Here is a 25,047-nt window from a genome sequence, read left to right on the forward strand (position 1 = left end):
TGAAATTCTGGAAAGGTCAATTATGGAGCAAATTCAATTGTTTCTTATGGTTTTTGAGCTGGGAAATCGAAAAAAATAGGTCCCAGAATTGTATCTCTTAGTTTCTAAGATATCACATGTAAAACGACAAAAATAGGATAAAAAAACACATTTTTTTACGTTTGACATACAACAACGTTGTTAAATTTGCGATAAATCATACATTTATTAAACATAAGTTGTAGAGAATTTAATTATAAGAAGATTGATGTAAATAATGTCAACAGAAAACAAATAAAATTTTAAATATGTAGACTTTTATTAACAACAAAACGGATTAATTTTTAACATATTAAAAAAGCTTTTTCGTTATGTGCAGTTGAAAATAACTGGAGGAAGAAAGAATCCTTACTGTTTTTTTGATAACGATAAAATGCTGCTTCTAGTAGTATTTCATGTGGTTTAATAACTTTCAAAAATGCCACCGTTGTGTTCAATGCACTTTTCAACGCGTTGTACAAGATTTTGTGTTGCCAGTAACAGAATCATTGCGTGTGTCTACTTGTTGCTTGTAAACCTCATTTTTCAACCATCCCCACAAACAATCCAACAGAGTGAGGTCTGGGATTTTCACCTCAAATCAGCACGATTTGCTTGTCGTCCAGATAAAATATGAGCGCTGGGAAGTGCACCATTCTCACGAAGATTATTAAAAATTCTAATTAATACTTTACGATTTGTTACAAAACGACCAGGATACCTATGTCGATATTCCGTAACCGCTGCCGCAGCACTTCCATTGCAAAATCCATAGACGAAAATCACGTCGGCATATTCGGCATTAGTGAAGATACGCGGCATTTTTCAAAACAAAACTAAACAGAATTTCAATTTTTTTAACAGACTTGATTTTTATGCACTGTAAAATGAATACAAAATTACACTTCTTAACAGTTTTCTGAAATTTTTACGATAAGAATTCTACGTAATATTGCAAACACGATTGATCAGCGAAAAGTTATTTAACACATTACCATAATTAACCGATAACAATGAGTAGTATTTAAAGAAATTGTGATGAAAAAAATCAGTGTTGCCAACTTGTTTTCCGTAGGTCTAAAATTATTGTACCTACTAGACACATCTCTTTTCTTTTTTTTGTAACATTTTCTTCTAAGTTTTCGTCGGTTTTGTTGAGAGTCGACATGTTTAAAATTTCATTTCTTTTCTGTTGACATTATTTACATGAATGTTCTCGTAATTAAATTCTCTACAATTTCTGTTTAAAAAAATGTACGATTTATTGCCAATTTAACAACGTTATTGTACATCAAACATAAAAAAAAAAGAGTTTTTGATCCTATTTTTGGTGGGGATACAGTTCTGGGACCTATTTTTTTCGATATCCCAGCTCAAAAGCCATAAGAAACAATTGAATTTGCCCCTTAATTGACCTTCCCAGAATTTCAGAAAGCCTTAATTTACCCGGACGAACAAACTCGGGCGAAATCTTTCACTCTGTGTAACTCGCTAACGAAGCGTTTTCGGACATATGTTTGTATGAACTTTTTTCTTATTTTTAGAATGAGTTGTGAATGAACTCTAGAATGAGTTGTCAAAGTATTGCCCTATCTCCTGAATCACTATATATATATATATATATGTATTATATTAGTTAAAAAAGTGAAATCCAAATAAAAATTAACCTTAAATGAATATCTGTATCAGGTTGTTCTTGAATTAACCAAAGTAAATCAAATCTTGAAAGAAGTCTTCTGGTAACTGAACATTCTCTTTGACTGATTTATCAGGATCATAATGCCCATAGGCTGGGTTAGCTGCGACTAATATTCTAACACGAGCATTCAATCTTATCATTATACCGGCCTGAAATAAAAAATAACAAATAAATAGTCTCACCTTACAAAAATGTTTGTTAACAAAAAGTTAATCACCCTAATTCTTGATAAAACAATTCATCGTTTACAAACATTTCTATTAACGTACAGTTTACTTTAAGAATTATCTAATGTGTAAAATATTGTAATCCAGTATTATAGTATTTTAAGAACTACATTATGTAGACATATCTTGTACAAAATACAATTTAATTGCTCAATAAGTATCTATTAACTCTGTTATTAGTGTAGATTCGGTCTGCAATTACCTTAGCTATTGATATTCTTTGTTGTTCCATTATTTCACGAATAGCAGTTCAGTCACGGTCGGCTACTTTAACGAATTCATCAAATACCTTGATCAGCCAACACTAATGAGGCCACCTTCAACACCATTTCACCAATTAAAGGATCCTGTCGGTACGAATAAAAATTAATTTACAAAATTCTGATTACAAATTATTATTCCTTGCTGAAAGAAACACATTAATCATTATTTTCATAATTATTTACAACTTTTATATATTAAAAAAGAAAAATATTTTCCTATAATTTAGGTTTTAGTTGAATCACAACTAATAAACTAAAAAATTATTTATAATTTAAAAATAACAAGTAAAGGTGAAGTAACTACAGAAAGATTTTATTATTTTTTTTTAAATGACTTATATAACATTATTGTCCCGCTTTATATATTCAGTCTTGAGTTTCAACATAAATAGGTGAACATATTTGGTCGATGTAAGTCTCAATGCCATTACTTTCATAGATCTGTCCCAATTTCTTCTGTTTGCACATAATTTCATTTAAATGTGTTATACTGATACCTATGAAATTGTTTTCACAGTCTAACGAATATAACAGGTTAATATTTTCATATTTGTAATGAAACTGTAACTGCATAAACAATAGCGCATTTTTAAAATAACTATTTCAGTGCTTTTTTTCTATAACTAATAGTCTCATATGAGAACTCACCTTGTGGTTATAGCTGTTTCAAAGAATTATATTATGATATTGTTGTATTAGTAAACAGATTTGATCAGGCAAGAGTGTGTTGTCTTTAAGGCTTTTTCACCTTTTTAATTTTCTTAAAAATTCTTAAAATGTATTTTTATATTTAAAAATAAAATATAAATAAGAAAAATTTATACGCTTAAATGGAAGTTATACTACCAAAGTAAAGGTAAATTTAATTAATAATCAACTAAATTTAACAGATGTTCCCTTAGGAAATCTGAATTTCTAGAGAATTTCAAATCAATTTTGTTACAGCACGAACTTCAATTTGTGAACAGAAAATATTAACTAAAGATGTATTGCTTCTATTAAGAATAAATCTTACTTCTTATGGACGTGTACAGCCCAGAGGATGCCAAGAGGTAACTGGATAGGATTTCTGGTCTCATGTTAACCCTCTTATCCTTGCTAATTAATACTTCTTCATTTTGGGTTCGATTGATATAGGTCAAACCCTAATACAAACTTATTATTTTAATATAATTTTAATTCTAATTTAAAGTTTAATAGTAACAGTCTTAAATTTTATAAATAAATTTATTAAACTGGCTTTTCCCTGGTACCAGACTTATTAAAAATGTATAAACTTTATATGCTATTATAACATGGTGTATGTTTGGAGTGTCGCTTTATATGGAAGTGAAACTTGGACAATCGGAGTATCTGAGAAGAAAAGGTTAGAAGCTTTTGAAATGCGGTGCTATAGGAGAATGTTAAAAATCAGATGGGTGGATAAAGTGACAAATGAGGAGGTATTGCGGCAAATAGATGAAGAAAGAAGCATTTGGAAAAATATAGTTAAAAGAAGAGACAGACTTATAGGCCGCATACTAAGGCATCCTGGAATAGTCGCTTTAATTTTGGAAGGACAGGTAGAAGGGAAAAATTGTGTAGGCAGGCCACATTTGGAATATATAAAACAAATTGTTAGGGATGTAGGATGTAGAGGGTATACTGATATGAAACGACTAGCACTAGATAGGGAATCTTGGAGAGCTGCATTCAAACCAGTCAAATGACTGAAGACAAAAAAAAAAAAATAACATGGTGGTTCAGTCTCATATTACATTATAATTTACAGAGGACAATTTCTTAAAATTGGTCAGTTGAACTTTATCATAGTTTATCATTCAGCATAATATTTTTAGAATTTTTTAATATCGCATAATTAAAAATTTCAGGCAAGCGTATTCAAGCGTATTATTAATTTGTAAATAGAAAAAATATTTAGATAATGAATCTGATATCAAATGTTTTTCAAAACAAAAAATTCTACAGAAAAAGTTCTTTAACATTTGTAAAGTTACTTTGAGAGTGCAACTCAAAAGCAAAAAGTTTAATGAGAGTTTCACATGCGATTAATTTTTTTAAATTTTCTAGAGATAAATTCAATGCAGGTTTTATGTCACGTAAAAATATTATATTGTACTTGTAAGTAATGTTCATGTAGTAAATAAGTTCTTTTGCAATATTTATTAGAAAACTCACTTTAAGGACTATAAAATACTCCACTCTTACGGATTAGAATAAAATTACGAAATGATTTAAAATATAACCACTTCAAAAAATTCAAATTAAAATGACGATAGTGTCTACATTTTACTGCTCACCTAATAATACAATTATTTTGGTAAATTTAAAGACACACAGCCCAGCAGTTGTTGTATTTTAAGTGAGCATTGATGTAATAATTTATCAAAAATTTCTCTTTTTAATTTATCTTATCTTTCCATTTTCAATTTTATACAAAATTAATTTTCAATGTTTATCTGTTACATCTTTAAAAGCCTCTACACTTACTTTTTGGATACCTTATTGTTAATGTTTTGCTACCGTAGTACAAGCAAGAATAAAGATCTTTCATTTTGATGCATTTATAATACAAACCACTTTGAGGAATATCTTTGCCAAACAAATTACATCTCTATCATTCCAAGGAAAACAGGAGCAGATAAAGGTGAGAAAATATGTTTCCTTACCTCAGTTTAACTTATATAAAGAAAATACTAGGGAATTTACAGGTGAAAGGAATACGCTAATGAATATATTAGATTGTAACTAGTTTGGATACAGGAATGAGTTCAAGAGAAGTCATTCTGGTGTTCACATTATAAATTTACAAAGCAGAGTTAAGAAGAGCAACAGAGAAGACGTTTAATAATGCGGAATGGAAAATGTTTAAAATTTTAAGAAAATTTAGATGTTACATAAAGAGAAAAGATAAGAGTAGAAGCTGATTAAAGGTAAGCTCTATTCAGAATGATAAGAATGGTAGACACCAAATATAGAAGAGCAGTATAGAAATTGAAGGAAAATTTTAGTCAAGTAACTATTTAAGGAAATAAAATAATGTTAAACAAATGGATCCAGTAATTCAGACATCAAAAGTAAACATGACATACAGAAGGAGAGCTTTCATACAACAAATAAATCTGCTAATTATCAATTGTAGGTCTAAGAATTAAAAACAAAATTCTGAAAACATTTATGCGGCATGAGCATTTAATATTAAAATATCGACAACAGGAAAAATAGAAAAGAAAAGAATATTGAGAAATGCTGTATTACAGGAGGATGCTTTTGACAAAATTCAGAATGAAGAGATCTTAAAAATAAATAGGAGATGGTGGGTCATGTATTAAGACATCCCAGGTTTAGTTAATTTGGTTAAGTTAATTTATATACACTTGTGTATGTGTGTTTGCATGTGCACAAGTGTATGTGTATGTGTGTGTGTGTATATACGAGGGTTATTTTTTTTTCAAGGTCCGATCGGTCATGAAATTAAAACCAGTGAAAATAAAAAATGTTTTATTTGTAATAAGTACTTACACACAGTTACGCTAGCGTTTCAGTCAGTGTTTCACAAAGTGAAACACTGGCTAGGAGACAACTTTGTGAAAAAGCCACAATTCAGAATAAGCGGAGAGGAATGTTGTCATCAGGCATTGTCTTTCTCCACGACAATCCTCGGCCGCACACTGCAGCTGTAACAAAGAAGCTCCTGCAGCGTTTTTGTCGGGAAGTGTTTGATCACACCTATCATATAGCCCGGACTTGGCTCTATCCGATTTTCACCTCTTTGCTCACATGAAACGCCGGCTAGGAGCACAACATTTTAGCACAGACATCGAGTTGCAGACCAGCATAGAAACACGGCTGAAAACACAGGCGGGCTCCGTTCTATGACAAAGGTATTGGAAAGTTGGTACCACACTACGACAAATGTCTAAATCAGAGTGGCGACTGTGTAGAGAAATAGCGTAACTGTGTAAATACTTGTTACAAATAAAAAATTTTTTATTTTCACTGTGGTTTTAATTTCGTGACTGATCGGACCTTGAAAAATAAATAACCCTCGTGTGTGTGTGTGTGTATATATATATATATATATGTGTGCATCTGTGTTACTGGTTATTTCTATATGTTGAGGTGCCAGAAAGCACCTTCTTTGTACCAAAAGACATCTTATCTTTGTTATTTTATTAACAGTCAACACAATAGTCATAAACACCTACTAAATTATTAAAACAAGAGATATAAACAACGACAGTAATAAAAATAAAATGTGTTTATTTATAAAATATTTATAATTATATAATATATTAAAAAAAATATTATATTATAAAATCCTAATAAATATGTAATAATAATAATAATATAAACACTTACACTGTTTTTGCGGTATTAGAAAATACCACACCATCAATAATGAAATTAAAACACCACATATCACTGCACAAACAGTTGCACTTATTGTACAGTCAGGACAGTATAACTGTGTAGGTGGCACACGACGATAAGCTCTATAGCGCGTAACAGGTGTAGGTCTGAAATTTTATTTACTTTCATTAGAAACTAAAATTTAATTTAAGAAAAAGATTAGGATATCCATTTTTACAGTAAAGAACTTCAACCGTTAAGATTATATTGTGTAAATATCAGATAAATCTGATCCACAAGCAACCGTTTCTAACCAGATAACACAGAGTGGAGAAAGCATCAGAACTTTCCACGTCCTCAGCCATATATATCTAGCGGATGTCTGACCTAGATCATCCGTATAAGCCAAATGGAATAAGAGATGAAATAACAAAAAGGAATGGATGGTGAACTATTCATGAGAGAAGTGCAACAACTTTGGTAAAAAGTTATCTCTAAAAAAACAGGTGTCAATATCTTTAGAAGTATTTTTATGCAAAATAATTTTTGTTAATTTATAGTTCAGCTTGATACTCCCATGCCGATTCTAAGGATAACAAAAGGTTATTCTTAACTTGAATACTAACATGCCAATAAAATTCCAATCTTAATGTTATTTGCAATGCTTGATTCAACACCGTATTTTATTTTCAACTCTAATTTTCATCATCTGCACTTGTTTCTACTTTATATAACGTATGCACATTTTTTTAGCACCTGTACAAAATATTAACTAAATATAACCGGCTCTTTCAAATATCTTTAAAAATTACAAAAAAACTTTTTTTAGAATAATTAACAAGCTATTTATTATTCTTCTTTTATTTTAATATAAAAATAAGTTAAAGAATAATTTGTAAATGCCCACCAAACAACTGAAATTATAAATTAAGAATTTTGTCTTACTGAATAGGCTGTTTTTTCTGTTTAGCGTCTAGAACCAACATATGGTATTACTTCAAAGGATGAATGTAAATGAAGTACAGTCTTGTACAGTCTTAGACCAACCATTCCTGAGGTATGTGGTAAATTGAAACCAAACCACCAAAGAATACTGGTATTCAAATCTGTATAAATGTAAATCTTTGAAATCAGCTGATCTGTAATGAGTTCACCTCTAGACCAAGCCAGCGGGGTTTAACTAAATATGTTACACGTTACGGTAATTTAAATAGGTTACTTTTTCTCAATCTAGGCAATACACCATTATTGCTAATAAGAAAAGAAGCATAGACCTTTTCTTAGTTGAATCTTTATGTTTAGAGGTAAATCAATTTCACAGTTTATAAGAGAGTTAAGTTAGTAAAAGATTGTATAAATTAAATTTCCACTTACCAACAATTTAAAAAGTGTAAATCCTAGTACTTTAAAGTTATCTAAAAAGTGTTAATTAATTCAAATCAATAATCGTTCTTAAATTAAACTGTGATGTTCATAATAATTGTTTATAAATAATATCAATTATATATAAACAAATTATAAAATAATTAATTATTAACACGTTTGTAACATTTCATTTAATATTAAATCTATTTAATAATAGTCGCAAACATCTTACAAACATGACGTTACTGTTTTATTGACGTATGAATTAATTTTATACTTGACGACCAACTATTACGAACATTAACAGTTTATTTTAAAAACGTTTATCGATATAAATTTAAATTAACATCTTTTAGAAAATCCCAGAAGATAGAGTAACAGCTCCAAAAGTACAGAGTGATTTTTTACTCCTGTTACCCAATTTTAAATGTAATTTAAGAAAGGGAAATTAGGTGGAATAAAAAAATGTATTTGTTACTTACAAAAGAGATTTAATAAAAAGCTATTGCTTACATAATTGTTAAAGAATATGCTCAAAATGCCCACCCCTTACGGTTATACACGCACGGACTCTTTTCATCATATTAGCAGAAACCTTTTAAAGAGCAGCATTGGAAATATTCGCGATTAAGTCTGTAATACTGACTAAGTTCATCAATAGTGTAAGGATTGTTTTTGAAGGCCTCGGAACTTAATATAGCCCCACAGAAAGCAGTCGGGAGATATGAGGTCTGGGGACCTTGGAGGCCATAAGCCCTTGCTTATTATACGATCATCAAAGAGCTCTTACAGAAAATCCACGGTTCTCGAGACCTGTGGTATATAGCGCCGTCTTGCTGAAACCGGCAATACCGTTCTTGAGGTTCCAGGAGGGACACAAATCGGCGCACAATATTCCTGTATACTTCGCCGTTTACTCTCTGTTCGAAGAATATGGGTCCGACTATACGATGACGAGATATCGCACACTACACACCAATTTTTTCAGGATGCAAAGATTTGTCTTGTAAAGCGTTAGGATTTTCAACCGCCCAAATTCGACAGTTTTGACTCTTTGCAAAACCATCGAGATGGATCCTAGCTTCACCGCTAAAGAACACCGCGTTTAAAAATTCGATTCCGTTATCGTTTACGAGAGACCTAAACCGACGGCGATATTGCAATCGCTTGTTTAAATCTGGAGGCTGAAGCTCTTGGACTAATCGTACGCGATACGGATACGATTCCAATTTTTTTAGCGGCTTTCTGAACACTCGAATATGACAAACAGACTTGCGTGGAAAGTTTTCGTAAACATTTCCGTGGAGAATTGAGCGATCTTGTTTTCACTTTCTCTAAAACGTCATCTGATAAGCGAGTCGGTCGACCGCTACGTTTTCTATCCTAGAAATTGACATTTTTTCTGGCGGAGGAACACTAACAAATTTAATTTGAAATGATTCGTTTACACTCGCGTACGATTTCGTAGCAAAATATCGTTCAAGAATGAAAACTCGTTCTACGATAACAGATATTCTGTTCGTAACACGACCGGAAACGGCACAAAAGTCTATACAGCTCAAGGAGAATCAACTCACACTGCCGTACCGGTTGAAACCAACTTCGTGTCACAAAACAAAATTTCCCTTTCTTAGAAAAAAATTACCAGACATTAACAATCGGGTAACAGGACTAAAAAATCACCCTATACTAGGATTTAATCTTTTTAAATTGTTGGTGGAAATTTAATTTAAACAATTGTATTAATATTAACAGTGACAAACGCTTAGTAAATCAGTAAAAGATTGCCGATATTAATTTTATACTTTGATCCAGGATAAAAATACTTTGATCTAAAAAATTAAGGTTAAGAGTAGATTCTCTAATTATGAATTTTTATTATTTTATTTTAACAAAAATATATTTCAACACTCCACTAACTTCTTTAATGGCAGAGATGTCATTAATATAGATAATTATGAATTCAAATGCTGGTTATAAACAGAATTTCTCATACTTTGAATTCCCATACTCTACATTTACAAAAAGCCATACTTACCATAAGCGTAAGGTAAATACTAATCACGTGTACAGGCAATAATATTTAACATACGCATCTTCGGTAAATTAAATTGCATAACAAAACAAAGATTTTAAAATCAAACCATAATTAAATAAACAAACAATTGCACTTATTTATTAATTTAAATGGTAACGTACTCTTCATCGTCATCAAAGGTGGCCATTTCAACATTGTCTACTCGAAGGGTCATATCTATATCGTAAAAGATTAAAAAAAAATTAAAATAATTTCAGAAAATTAAATTTAAAATAGATTATAAAAATTTATGTAAAATACCTTTTTTTTGTTTTTTTTTTGTCTTCAGTCATTTGACTGGTTTGATGCAGCTCTCCAAGATCCCCTATCAAGTACTAGTCGTTTCATTTCAGTATACCCTCTACATCCTACATCCCTAAAAATTTGTTTTACATATTCCAAACGTGGCCTGCCTACACAATTTTTCCCTTCTACCTGTCCTTCCAATATTAAAGCGACTATTCCAGGATGCCTTAGTATATGACCTATAAGTCTGTCTCTTCTTTTAACTATATTTTTCCAAACGCTTCTTTCTTCATCTATTTGCCGCAATACCTCTTCATTTGTCACTTTATCCACCCGTCTGATTTTTAACATTCTCCTATAGCACCGCATTTCAAAAGCTTCTAATCTTTTCTTCTCAGATACTCCGATCGTCCAAGTTTCACTTCCATATAAAGCGACACTCGAAACATACACTTTCAAAAATCTTTTCCTGGCATTTAAATTAATGTTTGATGTAAACAAATTATATTTCTTACTGAAGGCTCGTTTCGCTTGTCCTATTCGGCATTTTATAACGCTCCTGCTTCGTCCATCTTTAGTAATTCTACCTCCCAAATAATAAAATTCTTCTACCTCCATAATCTTTTCTCCTCCTATTTTTTCACATTCAGTGGTCCATATCTTTGTTATTTCTACTACATTTCATTACTTTTGTTTTGTTCTTGTTTATTTTCACGCGTTAGTTCTTGCATAGGACTTCATGTATGCCGTTCATTGATTCTTCTAAATCCTTTTTACTCTCGGCTAGAATTACTATATCATCAGCAAATCGTAGCATCTTTATCTTTTCACCTTGTACTGTTACTCCGAATCTAAATTGTTCTTTAACATCATTAACTACTAGTTAATGATGCTAAGCGACTATTCCAGGATGCTAAGGCATCCTGGAATAGTCATTTTAATATTGGAAGGACAGGTAGAAGGGAAAAATTGTGTAGGCAGGCCACGTTTGGAATATGTAAAACAAATTGTTAGGGATGTAGGGTGTAGGGGGTATACCGAAATGAAACGATTAGCACTAGATAGGGAATCTTGGAGAGCTGCATCAAACCAGTCAAATGACTTTAGTCAAAAAAAAATTTATAAACTTTCTATTTTTGAATGAAAATATATTTGTCTTGAAAGTAGTAGTCTGTGAAGTGGTACTTAGTTTCACACGCCAAACCAGCAGTACAGCAAATGATACGGTTCGTTTCCCCTTCAACCATTCAATTAGATTTACTATGCAAATAATATGGGGCACCAGCTTTTATATTGATCCTAGGTGCACAATCATATTGTTTAAAAGTAAAACATAATATTTTTTTTATAATACTCATTTTTGTCAACTACTGGTTACCATTAAAGATACAATACAAAAATGGAATTTAAAATATAACTGTAACCAGTATTGATTAAAATGAGTTTATTGTAAAAAGATTTTACAAATTTACAAAAAACCTTTACGTGGTAACACATTCCCATAGCATATTTGAAACGAGTACCCAAATTACAGTTAAAAAAAAGTTGTGTGTCACATGAAAGATATATATATATATATATATATATATTGTTGACTAGTGTTATTGTATGACACTTGGTCCTATTTCATCAAACTATGACTTATTTATAGCATCCGTAAAATCAATAACAATAACACAATGTAATAAAAACCCAGATTATGCTGAGCTGACTGCAGACATATCTTCAAAATAAAAGTATAGACAACACTGTTAGTAGTAATGTTTATAAAATTTAACCAGTTTTACCGGTTTATAGTTGAAATTTGCTTAATACTATACTAATTAACGAGTTATCAAATAAAATAGTTTTATATTAATACATTATCAGTTATAGTAGTTACTTTTATTGGCTGCCAACTTCTAAAAATAAAGACATAAATAATATTATTTTATATAAATAAATGAAATTCAACCTTAACGACACAATTCTTCTATAGTCTCTTTCCTAGTACTTTCCGTAATTCAAACACCTTCAGGAAAAGTTATTCTTCAATATCATTAAAATTAAATTATGTAAAAAGTAATTTATAAAATGTTAAAATCACAACTGGTCAATTGGTCATAGTATAAAGTTAGTAATTTCTTTAAGAAGGTCCAGTTGTTATGAATATTAGTGGTTGGAGGGAGACAGTTTAAGCAACGAACATAAGAAAGAAGCCGTAATAAGAAAGGGAGTCCGACAAGGATGTTCCCTATCTTCGTTACTTTTTAATCTTTACATAAAACTAGCAGTTAATAATGTTAAAGAACAATTTAGATCCGGAGTAACAGTACAAGGTGAAAAGATAAAGATGCTACGATTTGCTGATGATGTAGTAATTCTAGCCGAGAGTAAAAAGGATTTAGAAGAAACAATGAACGGCATAGATGAAGTCCTACGCAAGAACTACCGCGTGAAAATAAACAAGAAAAAAACAAAAGTAATGAAATGTAGTAGAAATAACAAAGATGGACCGCTGAATGTGAAAATAGGAGGAGAAAAGATTATGGAGGTAGAAGAATTTTATTATTTGAGAAGTAGAATTACTAAAGATGGACGAAGCAGGAGCAATATAAAATGCCGAATAGTACAGGCGAAAGGAGCTTTCAGTCAGAAATATAATTTATTTACATCAAAAATTAATTTAAACGTCAGGAAATGATTTTTTAAAATCTCTGTTTGGAGCATCGCTTTATATGAAAGTGAAACATGGACGATCGGAGTACCCGAGAAGAAAAGATTAGAAGATTTTGAAATGCGGTGCTATAGGAGAATGTTAAAAATCAGACGGGTGGATAAAGTGACAAACGAAGAGGTGTTGCGGCAAATCGACGAAGAAAAAGCATTTAGTAAAATATAGTTAAAATTAGAGAAAGACTTACAGGCTCACTTATTAAAAAAGACTCGCATATTAAGGCATCCTGGAATAGTCATTTTAATATTGGAAGGACAGGTAGAAGGGAAAAATTGTGCCGGCAGACAACGTTTGGAATATGTAAAACAAATTGTTAGGGATGTAGGATTTATACTGAAATGGAACGACTGGTACTAGATAGGGAATCTTGGAAAGCTGCATCAAACCAGCTCTAAATGACTAAAGACAATTTCTTTAACTGTCTGGAAGATTGTAACTTCTAACAACAATAATTGTTATCGTAGTACGCAAAAAAAAATGTTAACTTAAAAACTAGATAGAAAAAATACGTATTTTTTGTTGTTTTGCTTAAGGTTCCAATTTGTTTGAAAACTCTCTAGAAATTACGAAAAAATCATAAAAAGTTCAGTGTACGCCTGGTAATGCAGTTTTTAATATTCAATTATGTTAAGTAATTTTTTCCCCTATCTATGTGTTTTAACAGCTCTATTTTGTTATTCATGTAGTTTAATAATTTTAATTACAAAAAAAGGATAAGTGTTTACAACACTTTTTACGTTGTATTTTTTTTTTTTATAAAATCAAATATTTTGAAATTTTAAGTAATTAACTATGATTATGCATTCTACAGAATGGCCGGGAAGTCCTGTAAAGTTAACGAAAAACATGAGTATATCCGTTTAGAACATACGGTATTTTCGTTGGAGTCGTCGGCAACAGTTTTATATCACACACTGACAAAAAAGAATTAAAAAATGTATGATTTATTGCCAATTTAACAACTTTATTGTACGTTAGACCTAAAAAATGTGTTTTTTGACCCTATTTTTAGCGTTTTACACGGGATATCTTAGAAACTAACAGAGATACAGTTCTGTGACCTATTTTTTCGATTTCCCAGTTCAAAAACTATAAAACTATTGAATTTGCCCCTTAATTGACCTTGCCAGAATTTCAGAAAGCCTTAATTTACCCGGAGGAACTGAAACTCGGGCGAAATCTTTCACTGTGTATAACTCTGTAACGAAGCGTTTTCGGACATTTGTTTGTATGAACTTTTTCTTATTTTAGAAATAAGTATTGGCCTATCCTCCTGAATCACTCCGTATAACAAAAAATGCGAAAATTAGACATTGCAGAACTGTCATTTCAGAAACCCTATACGGAGCGGATGTTTGCAAAATTTTTCAAAAAAAAAAGAAAATAAAGATAATATTAAGAAAACTTCACGGCCCTAAAATCGTCAATGGAGAAAATAGACGTAAAAGCTCAGAAGAAATTTACAGAAATTTGCAAATATAGTAACTAATACGTATAAAAAGAAGACACAAATTTTATGGAATCTATACAGAACCGTTAAGAACACAGACTAATTAAGAGGTTAATTACATACTTTAAAAAGAGAAAAACAAAAATCGCACGGTTGACAAGGATTTAAAAATATTAGATATCTCGGAACAAATAATTAAAAGTAGAAACGCATTTGGAAAAATAATAGAATATTAAAAATTAAACATTAAAATGGAATAAAGAGAGAAACACAAGGAAAGAACGATCATTTTGGAAAAGAATAAATAAGTTAAATCGATGGTCCAATCGAAGAAAAAACGCGGCAGCGTCTCTGTCTTTAATCCGGAGATCCCGGGTTCGAATCCCGGTCAGGCATGGCATTTTTACACACGCTACAAATCATTCGTCTCACCCTCTGAGGCAATACCTAATGGTGTTTCCTAAGGTTAAAAAAAAATATTTGCATTGTTAAGTCGTAAAAAATGTATTACTTTCATAGTTGACAGAAATTATAACCGTCTGTTGCTATATTTTATCAGGCAACTAAAGAAAAGTAGATAACTTATCCTTCGAAAAATTATTTGTTAAGGGATATGCAATACTATTTCTTTTACAACCGCTGTTAAAAATTAACGATAGAATTACAATTCATAATCTACGCGAATAATTTGTGCTGAATTTAAATGATAATTTAAACACGGTAAAATAACTTTCTTAATAATGCGTAAATATTATCATCAGAACTTAAATTTTACATAAAATAAAGTCTATGAAAAATCTTTTTACTTATTTTTTTTCGGTTGTAGTTTCCAGATTTTAATTTATATTCTTACCTATCTAAGAATTTTCCCGGAATGAAGTGTTTTCAATAATTATTTTAAACACAAACAATAAATAGAAACAATTTTTTTTCTGGTTCTGTTAACCTACTCACAATATAAAACAACAATACAAATTCAACCGTCACCAAGATTATGTCGACACAACGACTAAAAAAATAAATAAAATATTTATTACGATATAAAAAGAAAGACGTCTGATGGATTCTTTACTTTTATTAAACGTCTGATTGATTCTCTACTTCCGTTAAAGTTTTAATATTATATGCGAAATTCTACGTTAAACTTTAATTTAATTTACGATTTACGAAGAAAAAGGATTTCGTAAAATCAATATTTCCTTTAATTATAACATATGTTATTATTTTTAGTTTACAAATAAGTATGTTTTTTGTTCTTATTTTTACGATCAGATTTAAACATTTTTTTTATAAATTTCCAGTTGTTTAAGATATTTTACGCTCTACCATTTTAATTACGTATTTTTATCGATAAATTATATTTACGTTCAACTTCTAATTATTTTATTTTTAAATTATAAAATTAAAAACATAAAAATTATTTATAAATCTTTCATACGGACTTAAATACTAGTCAGCAGTGAATATCGATGTATTTAGTTGTTGGAGGTTCAATTATCTACATATCTCAGGAAAGGTCGGTCTGTAATTGTACAAGATCCAGCAGCAAGGGACTCTGTCCAGGTTCTGCGATCCGTAGGGAGAATCTATAAACTCCGGCCACCAACTTTGCATTCTATTCCATTCCACTCCGATTGTACAAGACTACAATTCCATGACATCGGGCCATAGTGGAGAAGAATAGCTTATTTTTTGCTTTCTTTCTTTTCCTGTTTAGCCTCCGGTAACTACCGTTTTAGATAATATTTCAGAGGATGATATATATGAGTGTAAATGAAGTGTAGTCTTGTACATTCTCAGTTCGACTATTCCTGAGATGTGTGGTTAATTGAAACCCGACCGCCAAAGAACACCGGTATCCACGATCTAGTATTCAAATCCGTATAAAAGTAACTGTCTTTACTAGGACTTGAACGCTGTAACTTTCGACTTCCAAATCAGCTGATTTGGGAAGACGCGTTCACCACTAGACCAACCCGGTGGGTTTAGCTTATTTTTTGCTAATTCAACAGAATGTAACGTAGAAATTATGAAAATAATGTTTAATCTCAAAAAACTTTGTTTAAATTTAGATCTTTAACTCCTGACCGTAGCGAAACGAAAGCGATTGCAGCTATCGACTTTGTTCTTTTACAAAATTATCTTTCATGTACCCTACAAATGTTGAGCCGTAAATATCATAAACTTTAACGTTTTTAATTTTATTTTTTATTATAATTTTTAACCTGTAACTTTTATTTAATTTTTTTTACGTCACGGGGTTTTTAAAGGTTATTTTATACTTGTTAATTTTTTGGTTTCGTATTAATTTTTTTTTAATAAACAGAACTTCTAATGATGATTTCGATTTATTTGTGAATAGTTTTTGACTCGCAAAAACTTTCCGGAAAAACTGGAATCCAGCGTATTGTATGACTTGACCGGCATAGCCGAAATTATGATGCAGGCGGTCAGGGAAGGAAGCGACTGTCGATCGATGATCTCGTTGAGCGAGTGGATGAGACGATTCGAGAAAATCGTCGGTTCACAATTTCTGTATCGAGCGATTCGTTTCCTGAAATTTCAAGGTCGGCTCTCTACATCATTGCGAATGAGAGACTAAAACTGTGTGCGAGATGGGTTCCCAAGATGCTGTCCGACCGTCACAAAACAATGAGAATGGACGCCTCCCTAACGTTTCTCCAGCGCTACCGCAATGAAGGAAAAACTTTTTTGAACAAAATTGTCGCAGGGGACGAGACAAGGAGCCAATTTGAAACTGAAGAAACAAAAGAACAATCCAAACGGTGGATGCGTTCTTATTCTCCCGGTAAACCAAAGAAGTTCAAGCGACCTTCTCCAACAGGATGTGTACGGCTACTGTGTTCCGGGACCGGAATGGAGTTCTCTTGGTGGATTTCATGGAACGCGGCACGACCATCACTGCAGCCTCATACTGCGTGACTCTTCAACGTCTACGAAGGCGATTCAGAATAAGCGGAGAGGAATGTCGTCATCAGACATTGTCTTTCTCCATGACAATGCTCGGCCGCACACTGCGCCTGTAACAAAGAAGCTCCTGCAGCGTTTTCGTCGGGAATTGTTTGATCACCCATCGTACAGCCCGGACTTGGCTCCATCCGATTTTCACCTCTTTGCTCGATGAAACGCCGGCTAGGAGGGCAACATTTTGGCACAGACATCGAGCTGCAGACCGGCGTAGAAACACGGCTGAAAACAGCCATGTTTCACAGCCACGGAGCACAGGCGGCTCTGTTCTATGACGAGGTATTGGAAAGTTGGTACCGCGCTACGACAAATGTCTAAATCGTAGTGGCGACTATGTAGAGAAATATCGTAACTATGTAAATACTTGTTACAAATAAAAACATTTTTATTTTCACTGTGGTTTTAATTTCGTGACTGATCGGACCTTGAAAAAAAAATAACCCTCGTATTAAATATATATAATTTGTTCATTTGGAATAACATAGTTCTAAAGTTTATAAACAGTATTTTCACAACCGAAACAGTATATTTAATGTTAATTTTATCCGTATAAAATATATAAAAGAATCTTTTATTTTGATCGATACGTACTAATACATTAAACATATCGCGTCAGGGATAGTTAGATAACAAAAGAATTAACCCGGTATTTTACAGGTTGAATTTTACAGAAATCGTAGTAAAATTTTGGTCAGAGCCGCATCACAAATTATAAATTAATTATATTAAAAAAAATTGTATTGACAACTATATTACTTATTTAAATTATAAATACACGAGAAACTAAATATTTACAAAATGAAAAAATAATTCAAATTCAAGAAATAATAACGAAAGTTATTTGATTTACACGTTGAACTTTTTTTTTTTTGTCTTCAGTCATTTGACTGGTTTGATGCAGCTCTCCAAGATTCCCTATCTAGTGCTAGTCGTTTCATTTCAGTATACCCTCTACATCCTACATCCCCAACAATTTGTTTTACATACTCCAAACGTGGCCTGCCTACACAATTTTTCCCTTCTACCTGTCCTTCCAATATTAAAGCGACTATTCCAGGATGTGGCCTATAAGTCTGTCTCTTCTTTTAACTATATTTTTCCAAATGCTTCTTTCTTCATCTATTTTCCGCAATACCTCCTCATTTGTCACTTTATCCACCCATCTGATTTTTAACATTCTCCTATAGCACCGCATTTCAAAAGCTTCTAATCTTTTCTTCTCAGATACTCCGATTGTCCAAGTTTCACTTCCATATAAAGCGACACTCCAAACATACACCTTCAAAAATCTTTTTCTGACATTTAAATTCATTTTTGATGTAAACAAATTATATTTCTTACTGAAGGCTCGTTTAGCTTGTGCTATTCGGCATTTTATATCGCTCCTGCTTCGTCCATCTTTAGTAATTTTACTTCCCAAATAACAAAATTCTTCTACCTCCAAAATCTTTTCTCCTCCTATTTTCACATTCAGTGGTCCATCTTTGTTATTTCTACTACATTTCATTACTTTTGTTTTGTTCTTGTTTATTTTCATGCGATAGTTTTTGCGTAGGACTTCATCTATGCCGTTCATTGTTTCTTCTAAATCCTTTTTACTCTCGATTAGAATTACTATATCATCGGCAAATCGTAGCATCTTTATCTTTTCACCTTGTACTGTTACTCCGAATCTAAATTGTTCTTTAACATCATTAACTGCTAGTTCCATGTAAAGATTAAAAAGTAACGGCGATAGGGAACATCCTTGTCGGACTCCCTTTCTTATTAGGGCTTCTTTATTATGTTCTTCAATTGTTATTGTTGCTGTTTGGTTCCTGTACATGTTAGCAATTGTTCTTCTATCTCTGTATTTGAACCCTAATTTTTTAAAATGCTGAACATTTTATTCCAGTCTACGTTATCGAAAGCCTTTTCTAGGTCTATAAACGCCAAGTATGTTGGTTTGTTTTTCTTTAATCTTCCTTCTACTATTAATCTGAGGCCTAAAATTGCTTCCCTTGTCCCTATACTTTTCCTGAAACCAAATTGGTCTTCTCCTAACACTTCTTCCACTCTCCTCTCAATTCTTCTGTATAAAATTCTAGTTAAGATTTTTGATGCGCGACTAGTTAAACTAATTGTTCTGTATTCTTCACATTTATCTGCCCCTGCTTTCTTTGGTATCATAACTATAACACTTTTTTTGAAGTCTGATGGAAATTCCCCATTTTCATAAATATTACACACATAAATATTACACGTTGAACGGGAAGCAGAAATATTCAGAATTTTTTTATCAGTATTATTTAAAAATTAATTTATAGAACAGTATTGTTTTTATTAAAGAAAATTTTTTAATTGTATTTTAAATAAATCGGTGTGAAAATCTTAGAAATGCTTCGGTAATTTATTAAAATGGTAACAGAAACATATTTTCTCGTAAGCCGAAATATTATACTGTATTTAAATCAGACATTGACATTGGCATTATCTGTGTATTAAATCGATGCTTGATGGTTGATTTAATAAAGTGGATATATTTTTACTTCCTTGTACGAAGTAAAGGAAGTATTGTGATCGCGAAATATTTCGGATTGTATCTCGCATAACTCAAAAACGATTAACTGTAGGATGTTGAAATTTTGGATTTACGATTGTTGTAACATCTAATTGTACACCACCCTTTTTTATTGCAATCTACTATCAAAAAGTGTTCAAAAAGCCCAAAATCCAAAAAAATTGGACCTTTTCTTAAATGCAATAATAAGCCCTAATTGAGAGCTTTTCAACGATATATCATGAGTGGTACTTATTTTCATCGATTCTAGAGTTGTAGCCGAATAAAAATTTAATTAATGAAATATTTGGATCTTAGGAAAAAGCACGTCGGTTCGAATCGGACTTCATCTCTTGATTTATTAACCTCTGACTGAAAAAAGAACTTTTACATTAATAATAATTCAATAATACCAAAACACAAATCATGAGCCTTCAAAACCTAGCACAAAAGATAGGGCTTCATATCTCTTTCGAAAAAACTGAACTGATGGCCATAGATCCTCTGGTAATAGAGCGCATTACGGTAAACAATCAGAAAATTAAAATAATAAAACTATTTAAATATCTAGGGGAAATAATAACTTATAATTTAAATGAAAAAGTGACATGGCAAAACAGGACAAATAAAATGATTAAATCCCAAAAATTAACTCGGTCAACATATAACAAAAAATGCCTTTCTGCTAAAACAAAACTTAAACATTATAAAACTGTAGTACAGCCAGAAGTCACCTACGGAAGCGAGACCCTTTTCAAAATCACTCAGAAAAACCGAATTGAAAAAATTCTGAAAATAGAGAGGAGAATTGTCAGAACGTGTATCGATAAAAAACACCAAAAAGAAGGCCGATGGTGGATTGTGCCAAACGAGGTGGTGTATCGAGAAATAGAGTCTGTTACTGATACTATGCGGAAAAAAAGAATCTCTTTCTTCGGTCATCTCATAAGGACACCGCAAACAAGACCGTCAAGAAATATCATTGAAAAGCTCTGGTTCCAAAAGCTAGAAGTAGGATGGATCAAAGAAATTAGAGAAGATATGAAAGAATTGGGAATTTCCCTGACTGACCTACAGAATAAAACTGGAAAAATTACAAAGCTAAAAGATAAGAGCATTAGATTTAAACAAAAGACAGACAAACGACAAAATACAACGAAAAGGGTGTTTACGGATGAAGAAAAGAAAGCAAGATCTGAACGGATGAAGAAATACTGGGCAGCTCGAAAGAGTAAAATAACACGCTTTTCTCAGAAAAGATCCAACTAAAATTGACTTAAGTGGTCCCATGTTGGCCGTGAAAGCACAATAATAATAATAATAATTCAATAATAAGGAGAAATTTATGCAAAACACGTGAGAGAAATATCGAGAAATTTATTGAGCATCATGTGGACTTCAGTTGTAAAAAAAAAGAGCGATTTTTTTTGTGAATATAAAAAAGACCTGTATGTTACGAAAACGAAAGAAACTAATAACATCGTTAAATATTAAACCGATAAAACAAATTATAATTTTTAAATTCTGAATTCATCTTACATTAAAGAATTCTACTATTAGTATCTTAAAATAAAGAAAACATGACGATCCAAATTCGGGAAAAAAGAAAACGCACTCAAAATTGTCTTTCGTACAATTAATAACAACTATTCATGTTAACCTCAATCAGATATTAATTCTTTTAACATTTTGTTGGTCAACAAATAAATTCAGCAATGGATATGCTTACACTTGATCTATGTTTGAATATATTATAGCAATTTAAAAATTCTACCACCAGTTAATTTGCTTATAAACTATTACTGTTAGTACGCCAGTATTAGAAGTTAGCGACAAATTTGTTTAATGTATTTTTTTAATTTCTTTTTAATATCTCGAACGATTGCTAACTGCATACCAAGTTAATTTTACTTTTAATTTGCCGCTCTAGACGGCATGTATAAAATAAAAAAAACGACAACCGTCACTCCTTTGCCACGATGAACAGTGGTCACGTACAAGGCTTTTTTTTGTATTGTTTTTTAATATACTATAATTTGTCTTTGAACTCCATACATGTAGCGTTTGTCTTTTTCTTTTAACTATTTCAGTTTTAATAAAACTTTCTTTTTTTTAGCACAAGTAACAGTGAATTTCAATAACAAAAAAAAAAAAACATTTTTCAGGCTTACTAGGGAATATAGAATGAGGAATTCCTGTCTTCACAAAACAGGAATATATATTCTAAATATCGATATACCGATTCAAAATGTTTATTATGATCGCCAAATGCATTGTCTAATTAATAAAGATCATTACTTTCATAGAAAATATTATCCTTAATTAGTAATATTAATATAAAAGATATTTTACATACATCACAGTCATTAGAAAAAATAGAAATGATATGTAAAACAACAAATTAATATAGGAATAACCGTAGGATGTTGAAATTTAGGATTGTTGTAACATCAAAACTCTCATCAAAATTATAATATTCCGATTCAAATAACCCTAACAACATTTGAAACAGCAATCTCAATAATTCAGGCATATGTATTTGCTACTCTTGTAACACTTTATTCTAGAGAAGTACCTTATGAAAAAAAATCACCCTACACCACCCGATTGCAATCTACTTCAAAAAGCCCAAAATAAAAAAAAGTTGGACCTTTTCTTAAATGCAATAATAAGCCCTAATTGAGAGCTTTTCAACGATATATCATGAATGGTACTTTTATTTTCATCGATTCTAGAGTTATAGTCAAATAAAAATGTTTAGTCTAATAAACAAATCGTTTATTAGACTAAATAATTTTCCGTTCGCATAATTATAAAAAAAAACTTTTCCAAGGATTACTAGAGGATTTTCCTATAGAAAATTCATGAAACTATAATTAAAATCATTCAATTAAGTGAAGAGTAAGCCTTGAAAATCTATCATTTTTACTTTTCCTGGGAACGAGTCAGATTTGAACTCCTTGAACAATTTATGTTTTTAATTTAAAAATAATGCAGTATTAAAAGCATTAATGTGAAAAAATAAATATATATTTGTAATAAAACATTTTGCGTCTCAGTTTATCTTTTTAACCAAATGAAGTTTTCACCGTCAAAATTAAATTGTATTTAGAATTTTTTCTAAAGAAAAAGCTGAAAACACAGTTTTGTAAGACTTTACCGTCACGCGGCTATTTTATGTTGTACGGCTTACACAAACAACTTAATTTAAAATATTTATCATTTGATTTAAATATATTTCTTTTTTTAATTAATTCAATTTTTTTTTTTGGCTTCAGTCATTTGACTGGTTTGATGCAGCTCTCCAAGATTCCCTATCTAGTGCTAGTCGTTTCATTTCAGTATACCCTCTACATCCTACATCCCTAACAATTTGTTTTACATATTCCAAACGTGGCCTGCCTACACAATTTTTCCCTTCTACCTGTCCTTCCAATAATAAAGCGACTATTCCAGGATGCCTTAGTATGTGGCCTATAAGTCTGTCTCTTCTTTTAACTATATTTTGCCAAATGCTTCTTTCTTCATCTATTTGCCACAACACCTCTTCATTTGTCACTTTATCCACCCATCTGATTTTTAACATTCTCCTATAGCATCGCATTTCAAAAGCTTCTAATCTTTTCTTCTCAGATTCTCCGATCGTCCAATTTTCACTTCCATATAAAGCGACGCTCCAAAAATACGCTTTCAAAAATCTTTTCCTGACATTTAAATTAATTTTTGATGTAAACAAACTATATTTCTTACTGAAGGCTCGTTTAGCTTGTGCTATTCGGCATTTTATATAGCTTCTACTTCGTCCATCTTTAGTAATTCTACCTCCCAAATAACAAAATTCTTCTACCTCCATAATCTTTTCTCCTCCTATTTTCACATTCAGCGGTCCATCTTTGTTATTTCTACTACATTTCATTAATTTTGTTTTGTTCTTGTTTATTTTCACGCGATAGTTCTTGCGTAGGACTTCATCTATGCCGTTCATTGTCTCTTCTAAATCCTTTTTACTCTCGGCTAGAATTACTATATCATCAGCAAATCGTAGCATCTTTATCTTTTCATTTTGTAAATTAATTCTAACTAACGCGCGCGCACTTACCGTATTTCATTTGCGCGGGTGTGGCGGTACTAGCGGCCATTTTAAATACTCTTTTTACAGTTTAAATATTATTCATTTATTTAATTCTACCGGTTACTTTTGACGTTGCAACATACAGACGACACCAGCAGCTCTACATCAGTGCTACATTAGCGCTCCTTGTGGTGAGAGAGGTACTAATGAGGCACTATAGTCACTTAGCCACTAGTTTATTTAGACGATTCATTTTTTTTGGTGGAGGGGGATGCAGTTTTGCGAATTTTTTTTAAATATTATTTTTTAATTAACAAATGTACCTATGATAAACCTTAATTAAGCGAAATATCGAGATACTGAGGGTTACCTTGCTCTAGAGCCTCATCCCCTTGATCTTTTAGGTTGAAAATTTATTGGCATCAAGTCCCATATATATATATATATATAAATACACCATTTACATTTTTGAAATTACATTTTTTACAAAAAAATTTCTCTATATTTTGCGATACTCTTTGGATTATCGGTAAATGTACCTTTAAAGGTGCGATGGTGTTAGGCATACATTCCTTTAGACTTGTCCTTTACATTCAAACACCTTCAGTTTTCAAATGTTGCTTTCTTTATGAAAATGAATAAGTCAAAAGAGCAGACACTTCGGCCGATCTCCTTTTACAGGGTTAATATGCTTTTCACAAGGGCAGCTGTATGTGACTTGACCCAGAATCTCCTGTAGGAACAATCTATATATGCATATTTCAGAGAGAAGAACTATAATTCTGTATGCGATTTCAGTGTTTAGATTACGATGTTTCAACATAATCCACAAAAGCAAACGAATGAAAGCGAAAAGGCGAAGCGGGTGAGATTTGACGAGTTGATTTTTAGCGGGCGAAAGTTGATTTATTTTATTTTTTACTCGGCGCTACTAGATTAAGAAAGAATGAGAAAAAATTATAAACCGATGTGAATGAATTGATAGCATTTAAACGAACAAGCGAAGGCGGGAGACTAAAAAGTAAAAATACATT

The 25,047-nt window shown here is 31.5% G+C and overlaps 1 protein-coding gene across 6 annotated transcripts in view; it reads right to left on the minus strand.

Annotated features, from left to right (window-relative positions):
- LOC142333058 (DNA replication licensing factor mcm7-like) overlaps positions 1 to 25,047 on the minus strand; it is a 51,866-nt gene that overhangs the window by 10,000 nt on the left and 16,819 nt on the right. For 3 of the 6 annotated variants that reach the window (XM_075379870.1, XM_075379868.1, XM_075379869.1), the window contains exons 3-5: positions 6,570 to 6,727; positions 2,147 to 2,291; positions 1,686 to 1,866 (exon numbers count right to left, since the gene is read on the minus strand). In XM_075379870.1, the coding sequence (XP_075235985.1) occupies positions 1,720 to 1,866; positions 2,147 to 2,176 (177 nt within the window). In that variant the 5' untranslated portion in view covers positions 2,177 to 2,291; positions 6,570 to 6,727 and the 3' untranslated portion in view covers positions 1,686 to 1,719. The remainder of the gene's footprint in view (positions 1 to 1,685; positions 1,867 to 2,146; positions 2,292 to 6,569; positions 6,728 to 25,047) is intronic. The other 3 variants (XR_012758506.1, XR_012758505.1, XM_075379872.1) reach the window with 2 other exon arrangements.

This window comes from Lycorma delicatula, chromosome 12, assembly GCF_047948215.1.
Source record: "Lycorma delicatula isolate Av1 chromosome 12, ASM4794821v1, whole genome shotgun sequence".
NCBI lineage: Eukaryota > Metazoa > Arthropoda > Insecta > Hemiptera > Fulgoridae > Lycorma > Lycorma delicatula.